The sequence below is a fragment of the Bubalus kerabau genome, chromosome 1 (assembly GCF_029407905.1).
Source record: "Bubalus kerabau isolate K-KA32 ecotype Philippines breed swamp buffalo chromosome 1, PCC_UOA_SB_1v2, whole genome shotgun sequence".
Classification (NCBI taxonomy): Eukaryota; Metazoa; Chordata; class Mammalia; order Artiodactyla; family Bovidae; genus Bubalus; species Bubalus kerabau.
In genome coordinates, this window is record NC_073624.1 from 3,771,497 (window position 1) to 3,793,381 (window position 21,885).

At 58.2% G+C, this 21,885-nt stretch overlaps 1 protein-coding gene across 1 annotated transcript in view; it reads left to right on the top strand.

The window, feature by feature from the left end:
* Positions 1–19,487: 19,487 nt before the first annotated feature.
* The window catches only part of WNT7B (Wnt family member 7B), a 50,527-nt gene continuing 48,129 nt past the window's right edge, over positions 19,488–21,885 (top strand). The window contains exon 1 of the mRNA XM_055566010.1: positions 19,488–19,558. Within this exon, the coding sequence (XP_055421985.1) occupies positions 19,488–19,558 (71 nt within the window). The remainder of the gene's footprint in view (positions 19,559–21,885) is intronic.

Genomic DNA, 21,885 nt, shown 5'->3' on the forward strand with positions numbered 1-21,885 from the left:
CTTCTAATGCCAAGGAGCTGAGAAGGTCCTTCGAAGCTGGCCCTGGGGTACCGGGGCCTGGATCAGCGGAGGCAAGGCTCCCCTGTGCCTGGGGAGGAGGGAGCAGGCAGGAGGCTCGGGGGGCACACGGAAGCTTCCGGGAGGAGGGTGTGCCGGGCTCTCAGACACTTACTTGGGGCACAGTTCTGACCGATCATTCAGTCGGGCCTGAGGACCCCTCTGACCCAGGAGCCTGGCCCCCCTCGCCTGGTGTGGGAGGGAGTGTGTCTTTCTCCCCAAGATTGGCACCGAAACCCCCCAACCCCTCCGGGTAGCAGCAGAGAGAATGGCGATGATTTGGGGAAAGGATAACGGATTCTGGCCAGATTTCTGACGTTAAAATAGACTTTGAAAAGTATGGCTGAGACCACAGTTTTGGAAGAAAAACAACAAAAGAAGCTTCTAGAAGCCAGCGCCCCAGCCAGCATGAGCTCAGGCCCCAAACAATGGCTCTGGGGAGACGATCCGTTGGTGACCCTGACCTGCACAGCTGCAGGCCTCCAGGGGGCTTGGGAACTGAGGGGGGCCCAGACCCTCAGGACAGGGCGGGGCTGCCCAAGGTCCCCTGCCCTGGGAGCACGATGAGTGGAGCCACGTGCTGGTCCCAGCTCTGCGGAAGGTGGGGCGGGGCGGTCCTGCAGTGGCCACAAGAGCAGGTCCACCTTTTCAGATGCCCCAGGAGACCTGGGTTCGATCCGTATGTTGGGAAGATCCCCTGGAGAAGGGAACGGCTCCCTACTCCAATATTCTGGCCTGGAAAATTCCATGGACTGGACAGTCTACTGGGTCACGAAGAGTCGGACACGACTGAGCGACTTTCCTGACAGGGCTGTGCGGGGATGGAGCCATGAGTGACCCCGGGGGCACCCGGCTGAAAGGAGGGCCCGAGTCTGCCTGCCTGGACAGAGAGCGTCTGAGGCTGGGCACCGCTGGCGGTGAGGCTGCAGGAGTCAGATGCTACTGGAGAAGGAGGACTCTGAGCTGCCTCACTTTACCCTGTTGACCAAGATGTGCTGCTGCTGCGTGCCACGTCGCTCAGTCGTGTCCAACTCTTTGCAACCCTATGGGCCGTAGCCTGCCAGGCTCCTCTGTTCCTGGAATTCTCCAGGCAAGAATACTGGAGTTGGGGGTCTGCTCAAGCCAGAGCACCAGATCCAAACGAATTCCGTTTCCCCCTCTGGATGCAGCTGTCTTTCCTCAGGGATGCTCAAGGTGGGGGCGGGGGGAGTGCTCCGTGGTCCTGAGACCTGGGGGAGGCTAGACTCAGGCTGGGATGTCTCGGACCCTGCAGCCCCTGCCCAGGCTGGGCACCATGGAGTCCAAAGAACACCGGGGTTCCCAGGTTTGACCTCTGCGCCGGCCCACCCACCAACCCCTGGGCCCGCAGTCTAAGGTCCGGTTCTCTGGGGACCGGAACTGAAGCCTCCGCGGCCGCACTGCCTCGGTGGGAACCTAAGAGCTGGATTCTTTTTCTTCGGGGAGGAGGCTGCGGCCAGCCCCGGAGTCATTTCACTTGTAAATTAGGTTTTGGCTTTTCTCGTCTCTGGCTTCCCCGCCTCCGCCTTGGCTGGGAGGTGACCATCTGCAGTACGGCCAGCGATGGGCTGGTCACCCCCAAGCTGGGTGACTTGACAGTTGTGGGAAGAGTTGGGGGGTGGAAGGATAGGGAGGGGGGCCCCGCCTGGGAGGCTGTGCTGGAGGCGGGGCCTGCCTGAGGTGTCCAGCCTCCTCACTTTAGGTTTGGGGTGGCCCTGTAGGGGGCCCAGTTGGGTCGCCCTTCCCCAGCCCCACGATCCAGGCCCCTGGGCGTTGTCGGGGGGCGGGGGGGGCCCAGTGGCGTCCGCGCAGACGCGGAGCCTGAGCTGGGTCAAGGTCCCCGAGGCCCCGCCTGCCCTGGGCAGGAGCCGCTTCCGGCCACAGGGCAGACAATGAGCTGGCTGGGGAGCCGTGGCCCCTGGCCAGATCCCCCACCCCCATCCCAGCCACACAGGAAGCCGGAACTCGGAAGACAGCGTGTCCTGGAGTGAACCCTCCAGCAGGCACTGCGGTCCAAGGCGTCTGATTCCCAGAGGAGGCGCCTCTAGTCGAATCAAACTGATTTCTTCCAGCCTTAAAATGACGGGGCCCCGGAGCCCTCTGGGGGTGGGGGGACTTCAGTCCTCGCCCTCGGGGTATGCTGAGTTTCTTCCTAACCTTGAGGCCTTTGCACTGGCCGCGCCCTCTGCCCACCATGCTGGCCTCCAGGTCCCTTCAAGGCCACCTCCTCCTGGTTACAGCTGCAGGGGCCTCTCCTGGCCCACGTCTCCCCTTCCTGTCGGGGTTTCACGGGCCGTCCGCCCCTCTTCCCTCACCCCAGCCCCCAGCACCAGCTCAGGCCTGAGCTGGACCTGTCTGCCTTAGTCCCCTCTGTCGCCAGTGGGTCTGGGTGAGCTCCCCCCAACCACCCCGACCCCTGTGTCCACTGCCCACCCCCTCCAGCCAGCGCCTCCCTGCATGCTCAGCTCACGTGCACCCCCAGCCCCGGGGCCCCTCCAGTAGCACACGCACCACCCCCGTGTGCCCATCTCTAAGGGGCCCAAAGGCTGGGGTGAGGGTCCAGGCGGCTGGGGGCTGCATACCCCAGTGGCTGTCGGGGTCAAAGTCACCAACGATCCCTTTCCTCTGCACCCCCAGGGCTTGCCCCTGGAGACAGGCCTGCGGACCAGGAGGCCGGCCCCTCTGAACCAGATGGAAGGAGCTGAGAACCAAACTCTCCAAAGAGCAGGGCAGCCCTTCTCTGGGCCCTGCTCCCTGGCCAGACGTCCCACCTCCCCACCCCCAGCAGAGGACCGGCTCCTTCCCAGGCCTGCAGGCCCCACGGCCCTCGCCAGGCCCCCAGCCTCCTGGGCTCCTTTCTGCCGAGAGGCCCCCCAGGGCCTCGAACGCCCCTGCCCCGGGCCAGCGGTGCTCCTCCCCACCTGCGCTCGCCCCACGGGCCGCAGGGAGCCCCCGTCAGTCTGCATTGGCGGGTGGGTGGGAAGCGTGGTTCGTGCAACTCCAGCTGGGTCTCACCTCTCCTGCCAGGCTTGGCTCTGCTCTTTATTTTCAAGGTGAAGGAGTTAACTTTTTGCTTACTTCTGCATTCTCCAAACCCTTTAGCATAAAACCTGGTACACACTAGGCCCGAAAAAGATACTCGTTGGCTGACCCCTGACTGAGGGAGCTTGGGGACCGCGCAGCCCTGACTGTCTATGTCGGTTTTTATGTCTGTGTGTGTCTGCACGTGCATCAGGCTGTCTCTGAGTGCATGTGGGCATATGTGTGTCTGTGTGTGTCAGTCTGTGAGTGCATGAGTGTGTGTGTGTATGTGTGTCCTTGTGAGTGTGTGTGTGTCAGAGTACGTGAACGTGTATGTGTGTCTCCGTGTGTGTGCCTGTGTAAGTGTGTGTGTCAGTCTGTGAATGCATGAGTGTGTGTGTCTGTCTCTGTGAGTGTGTACCCTTTTGGCTATGTGTGAATGTGTGTGCCTGTGCATGTGTCTGTGTGTGCCTGTGTGTATGTGAGTGTGTGTGTCTCTGAGTATGTGTCTGTGTGCCTGTGTGTGTGTGTCTCTGAGTGTGTGTCTGTGTGCCTGTGTGTGTGTGTCTCTGAGTGTGTGTCTGCGTGCCTGTGTGTGTGTGTCTCTGAGTGTGTGTCTGTGTGCCTGTGTGTGTGTGTCTCTGAGTGTGTGTGTGTGTGTCTCTGAGTGTGTGTCTGTGTGCCTGTGTGTGTGTGTGTGTGTGTGTGTGCTCCACCACCGCCTGGAGCACGCTGGACTCCACACTTGGTCCGCTGGCCTGCTTGCCATGTATCCTGGAAGTTTCCCGGAAGAACTGATGTCCCCCAGCCCCTGCCACCCTGGCAGCCCCTGACCCTGTTGGGGGGTCACCTGGCTTCAGGGTGTCTCCCTCCTGCCCCTGAGCCCCTGAGGAAGAGCCCTGGGTATTATTCAGCTGTAAAAGGCATGAAGCCCTAGGTGCCTGCACACTGGGAGGCTGAAGAACAGTAGCAATGGAACAGCAGAGAAGGTCGCAGGAGGAGACTGGAGGCCTGGGGGTGCGGGGGTGGCCAGGCCGTCACGGTGGACGCCAGTTTGGTGGCTCCTCAAGGCAAAGCCTGGTGGGTGACCGGCAGTCCGTCCTGGGGTGCCCCAGGAACCTGAAGCAGAGTCCCTGGATGCCCCGCCCCCGGGCACGTCCACAGCCGTAGCGGCCGGAAGAGGACACACCCCGGCGGCCCCAGCGACGAAGGGACGCACACACTGCGCCCCACGCGCCCCACACTCACCCGGCCTCTGCTGTGTCTGTTTCGAGGTCCTCCGGGGACTCATGTAGCCCTGCAGCCCCATGGGGACCCCGCATCCAAATGGTCGTCCCGCCTCAGTCTCCCCGCCTGGGGGAGGAGCCCCCTCCCCAGGCCCCCTGCCGTCCACCTCCCAGCCCCCCGGCAGCACCCCCAGGGAGGGGCCTGCCCGATCTCAGCCCTCCGCCAGTCTGTCCCCCCAGTGCCCTGCCTTAAGCCCCGGCGGTCCTGGAGCCACAGCCATTCCCGGCCGCAAGGCGCCCTCTGGTGGGAACACTGGGGGATGTCAGGGACTCCGGAGAAGCCCAGAACTGGGCTGGACCCCCAAGGTCAAGGGCAAGGGGCCGCGGGCTGTCTGGGGACAGAGACCTGCCCGTGTGAATCCTAGGGACCAGGGCGGGGACACTCTGGACAGGGCGGTGGAGGAGACAGAGACCTGTGACTTGTCAGAAGTGAATGTTGCTCTTGTCCCCACGGTTCAGAGGGAGCCAGGAAGGGAGGTTTCCCTAGGGCCCTCACCCCAGGGACCCACTTCCCCTGCCTCGCCTCTGCTGCCAGGCTGGGGCCACCTTGCCACCCCGGGAAGCCCTCCACACCCAGGAGGTTCCAGGCTTCCCCAGCCCCCTGCCTGGCCCGGCTGCAATCACCCAACCCTGATCCTGATTCACCCAAGAGGAGAGGGAGACCCTTGCCCTCCACACTCAGGGCAAAGAGGCCCTGGAGTCCAGGGCTGAGGGCCAGCCGGGAAGGGTGACGCTGAGATTTATAGTAAGAAATACAGGGACTTCTCTGGCGGTTCAGTGGTTGACTCCATGCTTCCAATGCAGGGGACACAGGTTTGATCCCTGATGAGGGAACTAAGATCCCACAGGCTGGCCAAAATCTTTTAAAAATAATTTAAAAGGTTCGGCAAAGGTTGTCCTCCTCCAAGAAGCCTTCCCTGAACGCCCTTGTCTGGCCTCCTTGAGGCTCCCGGGGTCCTGGGCTCTTGTCAGTTTCTGGGGCATCTTCCCAGGAGGGCAGAGTCATCCGATTTCTTTCTGGACCCCGGGGCCCTGGACAGCATGGCTTGCCCATCAAACACGACTGGTGGTCCCCTTTCTTCTAGGGCTGTTGCCAGTGCCCTGAACGAGCCTCTGTCCCAGATGGGTGTGGACACTGGGCCCAGGGATGCTGGAGCCTCCCCCGTGGTCTCCCTCTGGGTGGAACAGCAGGCCCCTCCGTGTGTGCCCCGTCTCTGGCCTCCTCCACGCGCCCGTGGCCCAGGTCCAAGGAGGCATAGAGAAAGCTTCAGAACCTTATAAAGTCTTCACCCATTTCTCTGGGCTCTTTAAAGCGCAACCAGATTTTCCTCCAATTAATATAATTAATTTAAAAAGAAAACAACCAGAAAAGGCTCTTTTCCTGGCCAGAGAAGTGAAGTGAAAGTCTCTCAGTCATGTCTGACTCTCTGCGACCCCATGGACTGTAGCCCACCAGGCTCCTCCGTCCATGGGATTCTCCAGGCAGAGAAGGATGCATCAGCCACGTTGACTCCGTCAACCAAACGACTGCAGGGTGGTTATCATTTGCAGCGTAACTCAGCCATAAGCTCATCCAGCACCCAGTGTGAATTTTCAGTACTTTTCTCTTCTGGGTCAGGCTCAGGTTCCTCCTGGCCTGGTTCTGAGAGAAGACCAGATGCAGACACTTTCACCAGCCAGGAAACCAGTGAGGTGTGTATTTGAGGCAGACTCACTTGCACCATGCTGACTTCCACCCTCTAAAAACCCTTTGCTATGTTGTCTCCAGTTTCTGGAGAGAATGTCGTAAAAGCCCCAGACCCCCAGGAAGAAATTGGGTGGCACTGCCCTCCGGGGAGATGCCACAGAAACAGACAGGAGCCTGGGGCTGTGGGAGCCCCAGGGAGGCCAGGACCAGATGGGGGAGATCAGGGAAGGCTTCCTGGAGGAGGCAGCCTTTGCTGAGCCCTGAAGGATGAGCCAGGCAGACTGTCTTAAGAAGCAATCATCGGGTGAAAGGACCAGCACCAGGGAAGGGGGGAGACGTGCCGAGGGGAGGGGAGGGGAGGGGAGGCTGAGCGTGGCCCCCAGGCCCAGGTACCGTGGCATCTTTTTATGTCCACCACCCACAGGCAGGGATGGGAGAGCCAGCCGGAGTGCTCAGGTGGCTTCAGGGCCATGTAGCAGGGCCCAGGAGCTGCTGTTCCCCGTGTCCCGGGTGGTGGGCAAGGGGGCAGTGTGCCAGCAGGACCCACTTTCCCGGAGGCAGGGCTCTATCCCGGGTCCTGGCCTGGATTTACCCCGTCCCTCCACAGGGGTCCCAGGTGCCCCCCTGGAGGAAGAGGATGCGGGTGGGTCTGCCCTCCCCATGTGCCCACCCGCTCTCTCTTGGGCACAGCTCCTCACAAGAGGAAGGGTCTGGACTTCCCTTGTGGCTAGCGGTTAAGATTCCACTTCCAGTGCAGGGGCGGTGAGGGTTCGATCCCTGGTCAGGGAGCTAAGCTCCCATAGGCCTCTGCAGCCAGAACACTAAAACCTAAAGCAGAAGCAATACTGTAACACATTCAACAAAGACTAAAAATAGTCCACATCGGAAAAAAAAAATCTTAAAGAAAAAAAAAGAGGAAGCGTCATGGAGCAGAGCAGTTTCCGTACCACGAGCACCCTGGAGACACCCCGGTGTTTGCAGTCATGCCTGCGCTGGCAAGATGCCTCTCCTCACAGGCCATGAAATGTGTGCCCGGCCCCTCTCAGGGTGACAACCAGGGAGGCAATAAGCAAGCATTTCGTGGAGGGGAAACTGGGGCTCAGAGTCACAGAGCCTGGTGCCCACAGCCCCCGTCTCCAGGCCTAGGAGCCAGCTGTGAGGCGCCCGTCCCAGAACCCCCTAGCACCATGCCAGGGTTGGGGGGCTGCTGTGTGAAGATGCCGAGGAAGGAAGCAGGGTCTGGCGGACCCAAGGCGGGGCCATCACCTCTTTCATTTGTTCCTTCACCCCTTCATTCATTCATTCACCATCGCGGAGATGCCACCAGCGCTCAGGGGTCACCGGTCGTCAGTGCTGGCCAAGGCCTGAGCACTGAGGACAACCTCCCGAGAGCCAAGGCCCAGAGCTTTCCAGATCCCGAGGCATTTCCTGGGCCAGGACTGGAAACAGCCCCGATGCCCAGGGTGCTGCCGTCTGGTGGCCTGTGTGCATCTCAGGCCAATGTAAGAGGCCTCTGTGGAGTCCGGGTCAGCATGCCACCTCCCCAGGGCCCTGCATGGTGGGATGGATCCAGGCGAGGAGGTCCATATAGCCAGGCCAGGGCCCCGGGCCCCAGGGTTGGATGCTGGCTCTGCCAGTGATAGCTACAGGAGCAGGGGCAGGCTGAGAACCCCCAGGCACCCTGGGTACTGGGGCAGCACACGTGGGCTCCTCCAATCCTTGCTTGGCCACTGGGTGACCCTGGAGGTCCTTTCCTCCCTGACTGTCAGTCTTCCCACCCTTAAAGCCATGAGGGCCATGAGTCAAAGTCTTTGTTGTTCGTGAGTCACATGGGGTGTGGGGTAAGAATGCAGATTCTCAGGCATTATTGTGGTCAGTGGTTGGCCCTGGTGCTCTGGTTCTTGGTGCCCAAGACAAAGAACAAACACCCCATTGCTTTTAGGAGATCAACCTGGTAAATAGGATTATGGCTTCAGATGCAATTACATTTCAGACAGTTAATCCAACTTCTTAAGGATGAGTCCCCGGTTCAGAAGTGAGCTTCCCCCTCCCCCACATGATTGGCTAGTCATTCTCGGAGAGGCTGGGAAAGCGAGTGACTCAGTCCTGTTTTCTAAAGAATACTTGGCTTGAGAGGCATGAAAAATGCATGACGTTAAACGCAGTGGCAGAGTCACGACCAGGAGACACGAAAGCGTTTGCATCAGACAATGAGGCCCCACCTGCGCCCCGGCCCTGCGTCAGTGGCTTTGCCCAGATCAGCCTGGGCTGGCTCTGACTCAAAACTCTTCTCATGAACAGGGGTGGCTGGGGGTGCGGTGGGGAGAGCAGGGTGTCCACCTGCTCCTTTATTCCTTCAGCTCAGAGCTTCTGGATCTGACTGCAGCCTGGGGCCCAGCTGAGACCCAGGGGAGGAAAGTCTGAACAACCAGTTGTCCGCAGTCTGAATGGACTGGGGATGAGGACGTCCGAGTAGATCACGGGCTGGGGAGAAGTCCGGGACTGTGCACTCCAATAGCCATCTCCCCACCTGCCTTAGTAATGGAGCTCCAGTTTCACCTGGGTCTAGTGCCACTCAGCTGAAAGGTTACATTTCCCACCTCCCTTGCAGCTAGGTATGATCACGTGACCAAGTTCTGGCCAATGAGAAGTAGGAGCATCCAGGAATGGGAAGAGACATGCCCTTCTTTGGCCCTTTGTCCATCCAGCAGCCTGGAAGCAGATGTGATGGCAGAGTTCTAGCAGCCACGTTGGAGTCTGAGGTGAAGGAACACATGCTCAGGAAGGTAGAGCGATGAGCAGGCAGGACCCTGAGTCCCTGATGACATGTATGGCCTTGACAGCAGCCCTAGCTTGCCCACATTTAGAGTTCTTTTATGGGAAAGAAAAAACACACATTTACCTTGTTTAAGCACTGCAGTTTTGAGCTTTGCTGTTATAGGCAGTCAACCCTAGTAGAGTGGGGAAGAAGTCCTGAAGAAGAGAGACCAAGATGAAAACCAGAGGCGTGATCAGGCTGAAAGACTGCATGTGGTTTGGTTCGGTCACATAAGACTAGTGCACGACCGACTGGGTCAGGACCTGACTCTGGGTACAAGGTCTCCTGCACGAAGGTAAGGCAGTAAGGCTGCACCCTCTGGACCAAAGGCCTAGAGGGGCCCACGGGAGTCCGATGGATAGCATGGGAGGATGTCAGAAAGTGGATATGGGGGGACCAGAGCCTAAAGGAATGTGAAGGACTGTCATCTGTCCTCCAAAACCCACTGTCCCCCTCTCCCCAGCCTGGGTCTGTGTGCCCACCTGTCCTCTAAGTGGAAATCGGCCTGGCCATCAGCTCAGCTCATGACCTGGGTTCCCTGCCCCTTGTAGCTGAGGGTGAGCAGAATCCGGCCAGAATCAGTGGAATGTGGGCAGAGGGAATGCAGATGCTGCGTCACGGGCTTAAAAGGAAATTGCTTATTTGGAATTTTCTGCTTCCGCCAAGCAGGATTGCAAATGTACCCGTGCTTATTTGAGCCTGGCTGACTCAGCCGTGTCCTGGGGATGTCCGAGCCACAGGATGGACAGAACCTGCATCCTCCACACCCACAAGTCCACATCTTGTAGCCTACACCTCTGGTTCTCATTAGGATATCTGGAAATACTTTGGGTTGTTCCAGGGAGGGGAGGGATGCTGTAAGCCTCTAGTGGGTGCAGGCCAGGGATGCGACTAAACGCCTTCCAGCACCCACCACAGCACCCCCCACCCCGAGAATGGTCCAGCCCTGAATGTCCGTGGTGCCGCCATTGAGAAACCCCAGCTCGCTCAGGCACCTGAGGGCATAGCGTTTGGCTCTTGCCAAAGACAAGGTCCAAGGTCTTGGTCTGGCTCTCGGAACCCTTTATGACCTGACCCAGCCTAAGGGCTCAGGAGATTAGCGGTCAGAGTCAGGCTGTAGATAGTGGTAGAAAGGAGACGGAAAGGAGTTTCAGATGGGACAGAATGGAGGAGCACGGAAAAGGCACAGAGGCAGCGTCAAATCATGGACCAGACGATTGCCTAGTCTCCAGGCTGAATGGCTTTAGAGGAGCAAGTGAGGGGCTCAAAAGACCGGCTCTGGGGAGAGAGAGTAAGGGAGGCAGATGATGAAGTCCAAGTATTTCCTGTCATGCTAATGGAGTAGCATAGGGTCCACGTTTTCTAAGAGTTTCTGTCTGTTTGTTAAGAGTTTCTGTTTGTTTTTTCCAATCAAGGAGTCTTCAATTTCTCTCAATGTCTTTTTAGCATCCTTGGAGATGAGCTTGTGGCCTTTCTTCTTTGAGCCACTGATAGGACCGGCCATGGTGAGTTTCCAATACTCGATCACCCTCAAGTCCCTGAGCAAGGCCTCAGTTTGCTCATCTGTAAATGGGTGATAATAAAACCTCCCTCACAGGGCTGTGATGAAGAGTAAACGAGTAATAACAGTGGCTGTGTTATGTAAGTGTTCATTAAACACAGAGCTTTCGGTGTGCAGTGGACACTGGTCATTTTCCCACCCAACATTCACTCCCTTCTTCCACTTTCCTCTCGGAGCCACTGCTGATGAGAATGGCCCCAACCTGGGCTCCAAAATCCTAGGCCAGCGCCTCCCTCCCCAGCCACAGTAATTGGCCACAGGATAGGCATGTAGCCCCCGCCAGGCCAGCCAAAAGCAATGACAGTTATTGGCCCCTGGGAAAGAGAAGCTCTCTTTTCCTGTGGTTGTCACCCTGCCCGGCAGAACCCTGCAGCAGTGAGGGGCCGCTGCCTGCCTGGGATGAGGCCGACTTCTGGGTTAGCAGAATTGACAGAGAGATAAAAAATCACTGGTAAGTTTGTTTGAGTCCTGATCCAGCTATGCCTGAAGCCACACCACCATTAGACTCTTGAGTTACGTGAATCAACAGTTTCCCCTTTTTTTAAGTTGCCTACAGCTTGGCTTCTGTCATTTGCAATGGAAAATATCCTGACTAACACAGGAGTCAGCAAGCTATGGCTGGGGGCCAAAGCCCCAAGCTAAGAATGGATTTTACATTTTTGAAGAGTTGTTAAAAATTAATAAATCAAAGAAGACTGTTAAGAGACTGCATGTGGCCTAGAAAAGTCTAAAATATTTACTACCTGGCCTTTTTTTTTTAATTGCTAAATCCTGGACTAATGCATTACTTATAAAAATTCTTAATCTCAATACTTGGTTCACTTATTGTCGTCTTTCCTTTTAGTGATGAAAGCAATACACTTGCCTCTGAGTGTGGCTTTCATTGCTTTCTGCAAGTTGTGTAAATCAATGGTGGTTAGTTTCTCAATTGTCTGCTCCCATCCGAGTACCGATATGAGGACTTTTCTTTCCATACTCACTGTCCATCCCTGTCTCCACCCTCTGTCCTGTGGGGCTTCTGACGACTATGGAACTTTGAAAAGAGTGAAGAGAAGGTGCTTGCATGGGGAAATTTGGAGAGGGAGTGAAAGGGGCTGGGACCCCATGAGGAAAGGTAAGGATGTCCCAGCAGGCACTGACGGAGGCAGCAATGAGAAAAGGAAGTGCTCTAGCGAAGGCCACCAACTCGGCCCGGTTTGCCTGCGACTATCTGGTTTTAGAACTGAAAATCTCTCATCCTGGGGACCCCACTCTGTCCTGGGCAAGCCAGCACAGCTGGTCAACCTAACAGCCTCTCCTCCGCCTGGGCAAGCACACGGCATTCTCCTGCCTGATGGTAATTCTCGGATACTGGATGGACTTCCACGTGACGGAGCACGCCCATGTAACTCTCCAAGGACTGACCTGAACATCCTCCCAATGCCAACGTCTAGTCCTGTCCCCCTCCCTCTGCCAACCTTGAAGGTTGCAGCTCCTTTTCTCTCAACCTCATCTAGCCCAACAGGCCTTCCTCCTATAGATGGGGCTTCAGCCTCTCTTCTTTCTCCAGTTCTAAGACTCTCAGCTTATAGAGGCTACCTGAATTTCTCACCATGAAGTTCCTTCTGTCTTCAAAGCTAGCAGGAGCACATCAGATCCTTCTTGGGCTTAGAATCCTCTCACTGCTTATCTAGACGGGGCCAACACACATTCGGAGTTGCTGGGGTTCAGGAAACACTTAAGAGTGAAGCCAATACAAGATGCAAGAATGAGGCAGGAGGACGTGCACGAGAACGGGTGTGGCCGACGCGGGAGAAGCGGCGGAGCTCAGACTCCAGGCTCAAAGGAGCCCGTGTTCGGTCCCCGCTCCGCAGTCATGGATGCAGCTGCCTCCTGGAAAGTCACTTATTCCACAGCTGCTTATAGAGCCTGCGCTATATGGCAGGTTCCCTCTTATCTTGGGAATAGGGCAGGAGCCAAAGCAGATGTGGAGATGGTCCCCAAGGAGCACCTGTTGTCGTTCAGTCACTAAGTGGTGTTTGACTTTTTTGTGTCCCCCCCAGCATCACCAACTCAGTGGACATCAGTTTGAGCAAAGTCTGGGAGATAGTGAAGGACAGGGAAGCCTCTGTGCTGCAGTCCATGGGGTCACAAAGAGTCGGACATGACTCAGAGACTGAGCAACAACAACCTCATGGACTGTAGCCCACCAGGAGCCTCTGTCCATGGATCCTCCAGGCGAGAATATTGGAGTGGGTGGTCACTCCCTTCTCCAGGGGATCTTCCCAACCCAGGGATCAAACCCAGGTCTCCCACATTGGCAGGTAGATACTTTACTACTGAGCCAACAGGGAAGCCCTAAGGAATAATTAGGAAACGAATCACGACATTATGTCCCCAGTGTCACAAAAGGAACAGCAGAGTTGTGACAGAGAACACCAGTGAGTACGTTTGGGGGGTGGAACGTGAGGCCCCCCGATGCAGGATGCTCATGGTAAGGCCACATAGAACCAGGGAAAGAGCGCTGTGCCAGAGGAGACAGCATGCGCAAGGGCCCTGGGGTGACCTAGCTTGGTGTGTTCAAGTAGCAGAAGACAGGCAAGGGGGAGGGGAAGAAGGCTGCTCACATGTGTGATGGAGTTGAGGGGCAGGTAGAGGCCAGAATTCCTACTGCAGACAGGAATCCCTCAGAAGAAATGGAGTAACCATCATGGTCAACAAAAGAGTCCGAAATGCAGTACTTGGATACAATCTCAAAAACGACAGAATGATCTCTGTTCGTTTCCAAGGCAAACTATTCAGTATCACAGTAATCCAAGTCTATGCCCCAACCAGTAACGCTGAAGAAGCTGAAGTTGAACTTTTCTATGAAGACCTACAAGACATTTTAGAACTAACACCCAAAAAAGATGTCCTTTTCATTATAGGGGACTGGAATGCAAAAGTAGGAAGTCAAGAAACACCTGGAGTAACAGGCAAATTTGGCCTTGGAATACGGAATGAAGCAGGGCAAAGGCTAATAGAGTTTTGCCAAGAGAAGGTACTGGTCATAGCAAACACCCTCTTCCAACAACACAAGAGAAGACTCTACACATGGACATCACCAGATGGTCAACACCAAATCAGATTGATTATATTCTTTGCAGCCAAAGATGGAGAAGCTCTATACAGTCAACAAAAACAAGACCAGGAGCTGACTGTGGCTCAGACCATGAACTCCTTATTGCCAAATTGAGACTTAAATTGAAGAAAGTAGGGAAAACCACTAGACCATTCAGGTATGACCTAAATAAAATCCCTTATGATTATACAATGGAAGTGACAAATAGATTTAAGGGCCTAGATCTGATAGATAGAGTGCCTGATGAACTATGGAATGAGGTTCATGACATTGCACAGGAGACAGGGATCAAGACCATCCCCATGGAAAAGAAATGCAAAAAAGCAAAATGGCAGTCTGCGGAGGCCTTACAAATAGCTGTGAAGAGAAGAGAAGCGAAAAGCAAAGGAGCAAAGGAAAGATATAAACATCTGAATGCAGAGTTCCAAAGAATAGCAAGAAGAGATAAGAAAGCCTTCCTTGGCGATCAGTGCAAAGACATAGAGGAAAACGACAGAATGAGAAAGACTAGAGATCTCTTCAAGAAAATTAGAGATACCAAGGGAACATTTCATGCAAAGATGGGCTTGATAAAGGACAGAAGTGGTATGGACCTAACAGAAGCAGAGATATTAAGAAGAGATGGCAAGAATACACAGAAGAACTGTACAAAAAAGATATTCACAACCAAGATAATCATGATGGTATGATCACTCACCTAGAGCCAGACATCCTGGAATGTGAAGTCAAGTGGGCCTTAGAAAGCATCACTATGAACAAAGCTAGTGGAGGTGATGGAATTCCAGTTGAGCTACTTCAAATCCTGAAAGATGATGCTGTGAAAGTGCTGCACTCAATATGCCAGCCAATTTGTAAAACTCAGCAGTGGCCACAGGACTGGAAAAGGTCAGTTTTCATTCCAATCCCAAAGAAAGGCAATGCCAAAGAATGCTCAAACTACCGCACAATTGCACTCATCTCACATGCTAGTAAAGTAATGCTCAAAATTCTCCAAGCCAGGCTTCAGCAATACGTGAACCGTGAACTTCCTGATGTTCAAACTGGTTTTAGAAAAGGCAGAGGAACCAGAGATCAAATTGCCAACATCCGCTGGATCATGGAAAAAGCAAGAGCATTCCAGAAAAACATCTATTTCTGCTTTATTGACTATGCCAAAGCCTTTGACTGTGTGGATCACAATAAACTGTGGGAAATTCTTCAAGAGATGGGAATACCAGACCACCTGACCTGCCTCTTGAGAAACCTGTATGCAGGTCAGGAAGCAACAGTTAGAACTGGACATGGAACAACAGACTGGTTCCAAATAGGAAAAGGAGTACGTCAAGGCTGTATATTGTCACCCTGCTTATTTAACTTAGATGCAGAGTACATCATGAGAAACGCGGGACTGGAAGAAACACAAGCTGGAATCAAGATTGCCAGGAGAAATATCAATAACCTCAGATATGCAGATGACACCACCCTTATGGCAGAAAGTGAAGAGGAACTAAAAAGCCTCTTGATGAAAGTGAAAGAGGAAAGTGAAAAGGTTGGCTTAAAGCTCAACATTCAGAAAATGAAGATCATGGCATCTGGTCCCATCACTTCATGGGAAAGAGATGGGGAAACAGTGGAAACAGTGTCAGACGTTATTTTTTTGGGCTCCAAAATCACTGCAGATGGTGACTGCAGCCATGAATTAAAAGACACTTACTCCTTGGAAGAAAAGTTATGACCAACCTAGATAGCATATTCAAAAGCAGAGACATTATTTTGCCAACAAAGGTTCGTCTAGTCAAGGCTATGGTTTTTCCAGTGGTCGTGTATGGATGTGAGAGTTGGACTGTGAGGAAAGCTGAGCACCGAAGAATTGATGCCTTTGAACTGTGGTGTTGGAGACCACTCTTGACAGTCCCTTGGACTGCAAGGAGATCCAACCAATCCATTCTAAAGATCAGCCCTGGGTGTTCTTTGGAAGGAATGATGCTAAAGCTGAAACTCCAGTACTTTGGCCACCTCATGCGAAGAGCTGACTCATTGGAAAAGACTCTGATGCTGGGAGGGATTGGGGGCAGGAGGAGAAGGGGACGACAGAGGATGAGATGGCTGGATGGCATCACTGACTCGATGGACATGAGTCTGAGTGAACTCCAGGAGTTGGTGATGGATAGGGAGGCCTGGTGTGCTGCAATTCATGGGGTCCCAAAGAGTTGGACGTGACTGAGCGACTGATCTGATCTGATGGTTTTTCCAGTAGTCATGTATGGATGTGAGAGTTGGACTATAAAGAAAGCTGAGTACTGAAGAATTGATGTTTTGAACTGTGGTGTTGGAGGAGACTTTTGAGAGACCCTTGGACTGCAAGGACATCCAACCAGTCCATCCTAAAGGAAATCAGTCCTGAATATTCGTTGAAAGGACTGATGCTAAAGCTGAAGCTCCAATACTTTGGCCACCTGATGTGAAGAACTGACTCATTTGAAAAGCCCCTGATGCTGAGAAAGGTTGAAGGCAGGAGGAGAAGGGGACGACAGAGGATGAGATGGTTGGATGGCGTCACTGACTCGATGGATGTGAGTTTGCGTGAACTCCAGGAGTTGGTGATGGACAGAGAGGCCTGGCGTGCTGCGATTCATGGGGTCCCAAAGAGTCGGACACGACTGAGCAACTGAACTGAACGGAGGGGCCAGAGGTGCCAGCCCCCTCCATGAGGGTTAACTCAGTCAGACGTCAGAAGCCCACACGGTGTAAGCACTATTGCTGGTCTCATGTAGCCATGAGGAAACCCAGGTCGCAGAGCTTGAGCGCGTTGCCTGAGGTCACACAGGGAAGAGGGGCTGAGGCCACTGAGCCCCACTAAGGTGCCCTAAGACCCATCTGGGGTCCCCAGGGCACCCTGATCCTGGATAACTCTTCCTTTGGGGGTCAGCATGTCTCCACATTTGTTGAGTGCCAGAACCCCTTTCCTAGCAGAAGCACCCTGTCTGCCTTCAGCCAATTGTTCCCCCACCCCAAACAGATGAGGGACCCTTGGAGCCAGACCCGGGCCACCACCTTGTTCAGGATGTCTGGAGCTGCAAACCCATTTGGGAGGAGGGGTGGAGGGAGGAGGGGTGGGGGGAGGAGGGGTGGGGGGAGGAGGGGTGGGGCTGGAGGAGGCAGGTAACTGCCTGTGTCTTCAGACCTCAGAGCCTTTAGAATGGACCCCGGGGACCCAGGCAGGAAGGGACCTCAAGCATGCGGCCTCTGTGTGTGTGTACGCACAGACACACGGAGAAGGATTCATAGAGCTCTTCCACACTAGACTTCCGCCAACCGTGGAGCTATTCAGGAATCCCCTTGGAGATGCCAACAAGAAACCGGACCCCACACGGCCGGGCCTGGAAGCCGCCCAGACATACCTGCTCGGCCGACATTCGGCCCCGCGGCCAGCAGGGGGCAGCACGACGCTGCGCAGCGGTACCCGAGTCCAGAGAGGCGCGCTCTGCGCCCGGTTCTCCCAGGGAAACTGAGGCCGGGAGCAGCAGGCAGAAGGGGTGGACTAACCGAGGCGTCTCACCCGCCGGCCGTCACCCCCTCCTCTCCCGGCCCCACCACGCCCGCATTGTCCATGAGCCTGCCCAACCTCGGAGGTCTCCCTGCGCGACCCCGATCGAGGTCGGCGGCCGGGGTCCACGAGGCATGAGGTTTGGGCGGTCGCCGAGGCTCCGGGCCGGGGAGAGGCGGCCACTGCGGGGGAGGTGTGTGTCTTTTCTCGAAGTCCAGACATACTCCGCAGGTCCCCGGGATTTGCCCCATTATCGGAGGCGGAGACTGAGGCTGGGGGCAAGGTGGGCCCCGGAATCTGTGCCCAGATGGGGCCACGCTGTCCGCCTCGCAGTCCCAGCGCCCCGCGTGGCCCAGAGTCCCGCGACACCCCCTCCCATCCTGGTCGTGGAGAGCCTGCAGCCTCGCGTCTCACGTCGCCGCCGGGTGGCAGCATCGGCTCGCGCGCCCCAGCCGGCACACCCCCGGCTCCAGCCACTGGCAGCTAGGGCTCGGCCCGACCCTCCGGTTTGCAGGGCTCAGCTTCCCATTCCGTGAAATGGGGTGACATCTGGGGGGCTGGGACGCAGAGAACACTTGGGGGTGAGGCTGCTATAGTCACGTCTCTTTTTCTGTGCCTCAGTTTTCCTGCCTGTGAGGCTCTTCAGCGTCCCTCTCATCTATCTGTGAACGCTCCCTGTCTGCTCGCTCTGCTCAGCTGCACCGGCAGCCTCCGATCAGAGGCCGAGGAATGGCCCGCGCCTTGGTGGTGGCAAAGGTTTAGGGGATTTGCAAGGATTAAGAGGGGATCAAGAGCAGGGGGTCGCACAGCAGGGTGAGGGGAGCAGGGCCCTCAGTGTGGGGGCGGGTAGGCTAAATGGGGCCCAGGCTGGCTGGAAGCCACACGCTGCCCCTTCCCGCGCCTGCACTCCCACGGCCATGGCCACCCCTGCGAGTGTCAGGCCTCTGTTGGTCCTCTGAAACTAAGTACTTCCCAGTTTCATCCTTTCGCCCAAGAGGCGTCCAGATCTATACCCCCCCCCGAGCAGGACAGGCGTCCGCCCAGGGCGGTGCTTAGGCAGAGGGCCACGGACTGGCCCTCTCCAGACAGAGCTTCAGCCAAAGGCAGGCTGTGTGCCCACCCAGGTGCCCGCTGGCCGGCACTGAGCCAAGTCAGATGCTCTGGTATGCAAGGCACCACGCTGGTTCTGACCTTGCACTCTGGGCACTGCAGAGGAGACGGTGCAGACCGAGGAGTTTGGAGGTGAGGGGGAGAGCAAGCAGGGGATCCTTGGGGTGGGAGCCTCCCACAGAGCCAAGGAACCCACCTCAGCATCCTCCCATCTGTCTCCACCACGGTGCTCAGCCAAACGGCTTCCCAAGGAGGTCATGGAGCCAGTCCCTTGCATCTGGCCAGGCCTGTCTGTCTGTCTGTTTCCTGTCCCTGCTCTCAGCGCCACCGGCAGCGGTCCTGACAGGTGTGGGGACCCGGGGGCTGGAAGAGGGGCTCTGATTGAGGTCCTCGGGGGCTGGCAGAAATGCCTGTGCGAAGGGCGTGGTCCGGGTGGACCCCAAACGGGGTAATTTCTGAGGGGTAGGGGAAACGTGCCCAGAACGGGGATGGGTATGGGTGGTCTCTCCCTTCCTCCCTAGAAACTGGAAGCCGAGTGGCTACACCGCCCTATGGGGCCACTCCTGCCGGGCCCCCACCCCCAACCTCGCGGGCCCCTCCGCAGGTGTCTCTTCGGTGCAGCGCCCTCCCCGGCGCAGCCCCCTCCCCGCGCACCCAACCCCCTTCTTCCCTCCCAGTCAGCTCAGCGATCGGAAGGGAGCCGGCCTGGGGAGGGGGTTCCGGGGGAGAGATGCGTTCGTGTGTCACGGGGGAGGGAGGAGAAAAGGGAGGGGAGAGGCCGGGAGCGAGGGAGAGAGAGCGCGCGGCGAGCGAGGAGGGCGGGCGGGAGGCGGGTCCTCCTACCTGGGGCGCGCTCGCTCGCTCGCAGCTCGCTTGCCGGGGCCGCGAGTCACCTGGGGAGGCCGACAAGTGCGGACACATTGGCCGCCGCGGCGCTCGGCGAGGCGCGCACGGCCCCAGGCGGCTGCGCCCAGCGGAGGCAGCGCCCGCCCGCTCGCTCGCCCGCCGCGCTCGGGCCCCGGCCCCCGCTGGTGCTCCCGGGGCCCCGCGGTCACTCAGCCCGGCTCCGAGGTTGCAGCCCCCGTCCCAGGTCACTCCCACAGGCGCACGCGGCGGCGGCGGCGGCGGCCCGGGCTCACCATGGTGGCAGCGCGCGCCCAGTGCCCGCGCGTCGCCGGCCGCCGGAGCCGCAGCGCCGGCTGAGCGCTGTCCACCGAAGCCCCCCGCTCCTGCCCGTCCCTCGCCCGGCCCGCGCGTCCCTTCCGGCCGCCGCGGTCTATGGCGCAGCCCCCCTCCCTGGATCATGCACAGAAACTTTCGCAAGTGGATTTTCTACGTGTTTCTCTGCTTTGGCGTTCTCTACGTGAAGCTCGGGTGAGTAGCCCTGTGGGCAGGGGCGGGCGCCCAGGATGGGAGCAGCCGGTAGGAGCCGCCTCCAGGGGCTCCCCGCGGGGACCGGAGGGGGACACGGGCAGCTCTCGGGGATCCCGGGCTGGCCTGTGTGTTGAACCCGCGGCCCGGCCCGGAGGAGACACCGCTGAGCCCCTTGAGCGGCGGGTACTCGCGAGGGGCGCCCGGCTCAGGGCCGGGGCAGGGAGAGCCGGACGCGCGGGCGGCCAGGCTCGCGGGTAGCGGCGAGCGTGCCCGGCGCGTACTTTCACCTGTTTGGGCTCCAGGCCCCGGGGTGGGACGCGCCTTCCCTCCTCCGGGCTGCGCTGGGCGCGGAGCCCGGGCCGAGGGCTCGCCGCCTGGAGGGCGCGCCGGGGCGGGGGCGGGGGGCTTCGGGCTGCCGAGGGCCTCGGGCGGGAGGGGGGCGCACCCCCCAGGAGCGAGCGCGCAGGCCTGGGCACCCGCCACGGCACTTCGTCTCTATCCATCACCCGGACGTGTTGAAATTACCTTGACAACTCGTCGGGCTGGCTCGGAACGGGCCGTGCGGGCGGCCGGGCCGCCTCGGGCTCCGTCCGGGCCCCGCCCGCCCCGGACCCTCGGCCGGGCCCCCTCTCGCCGCGCTCCCCCTCGCGCGGCCCGGCGGGCGGGCGGGCGGGCGCCCGGCGGGCCGCGTTCGCTGCAGTAGCTGCTCCGAGTCGTATTTCCACATTCCTGAAGCCAGCCGAGTCCTTACCTGTTGAGCTGCGATCTCCTTTAGACGGAATCTGTCTCGGCCTCGCTCGAAGTCGGGGGCGGGGTGGGGGGCTCGCAGGATGACCGCGACGGGAGCGCGGTGTACCTCCATCGCCCGGACGCGCGCTGCGAGCCTACTGTGCGCCGCCAACGGTGGGAAGGCAGGCCGGTCCGGCGGCGGGCAAAGCCAGTGAACAGCCCCGAGGCAGGGCCGGCCGCGCCGCAGCCTCCCAGGCGGAGAGGTAGAAGCAGGCCCGAGAGCCATTTCATCCATCGCCCCTGGTCCGTCGCCTCCTCTGCCATTTTACAGATGGAGAAACCGAGGCCCGGGGGCCGGTAGGGACCGAGGCCAGCGGCCACAGAGGCAGCCTGGAGACTCCCGCCCCAGCCTCAGTCTGCAGGCCTGGGCGGGCGTGCCTGCGGCTGCTGGTGGCTCTGTTGATCGTGGGTCTGTGTGCCGGCTGTGTCCCTGGCTGTTTGTTTATGGGTGGTGAGCGTGCAGGGCACCGACTGTACTCGGGTGGGGGCGGGGAGGAGGCGCTGTTCCCCCGACCCTCGGAGTAGGCAGCCCCTGGGATTACTCTTGCTAGGCCCTGTAAAGTAATAAGGCAACCCTCTTGCGGGTCCTGCCTTCTGCTGCCTGGTCCTCAGCACCCAGGCCTTGTGGCCTTCTGGCGGCCCTGCAGGTGGGTACCTTCGCTCTTCTCCTTGTAAAGACTGGGAAACGATGGGGCAAGGGAGGCCAAGCCACTGTCCACAAGGGTGAGAGGCAGCCGGGACAGGCACCCTGACCATGCCCCTAACACCCACTCCTCAGCAGGGGGCCATCTGAAAGCACCCCTCCCCCAGCTGCGGGAAGGGCTCTGTGAAGCCAGCGCCACCTCCCCAGCCCTGGACAGTGGAAGGAGCTGAAGGGGGTGCCCAGCCTGAGCTCCCAGAGCTGGGGCCAGGGTCCCCCCACCCCCAGTTCTTCCTGAGCCCCCCTCTCCCCTCTGGCAATGGGACTGAAGCTCTGGCTGCCCTGGACAGGATGGCAGCTGGTGTCCGTGCAGAGAACCCAGGGAGTGAGACCAGTCTGTGCGCCCAGGCACCTGTGCCAACCTCCCTGGGAGTCCGTGAGACAGCCAGGCGGGGGCCCCAGCTCTATCCTCCGCCGGCACCAAGGAGCCCTGGAGGGGGAACTCCTCCCCTTGGCGTGCCCCTTAAAACATACACTTGCCCAGTCCTGGGAGGGGCGAGAAGACCGGTCCCCATACGCCCCTGTGGAAGCACATCCAGGAAGCCAGAGAGTCACCCTGGGGTGGTCTACCAGGGGGAGGGGACTCAGCCCTGGCCCCCATGGCATCGATGGTGCCCACGTTAGGGAGGGAAGGGGATGCATGAGATGGGGAGCGGGGCAGCTGGGCCAGATGTGGCCTAAGGGGCTCGAGGACCTGAAACCTAGTGCCCAAGGAAAGGTCTGGGGCTCCACGCCCGTCACACCTCACTGGGCGGCTTTGGGCGAGCTCTTTCACCTGCCAATTCACCTTCCCTCATCTGAAACTTGGGGTAACACTCACACCTCCTGCCCTGGGCTC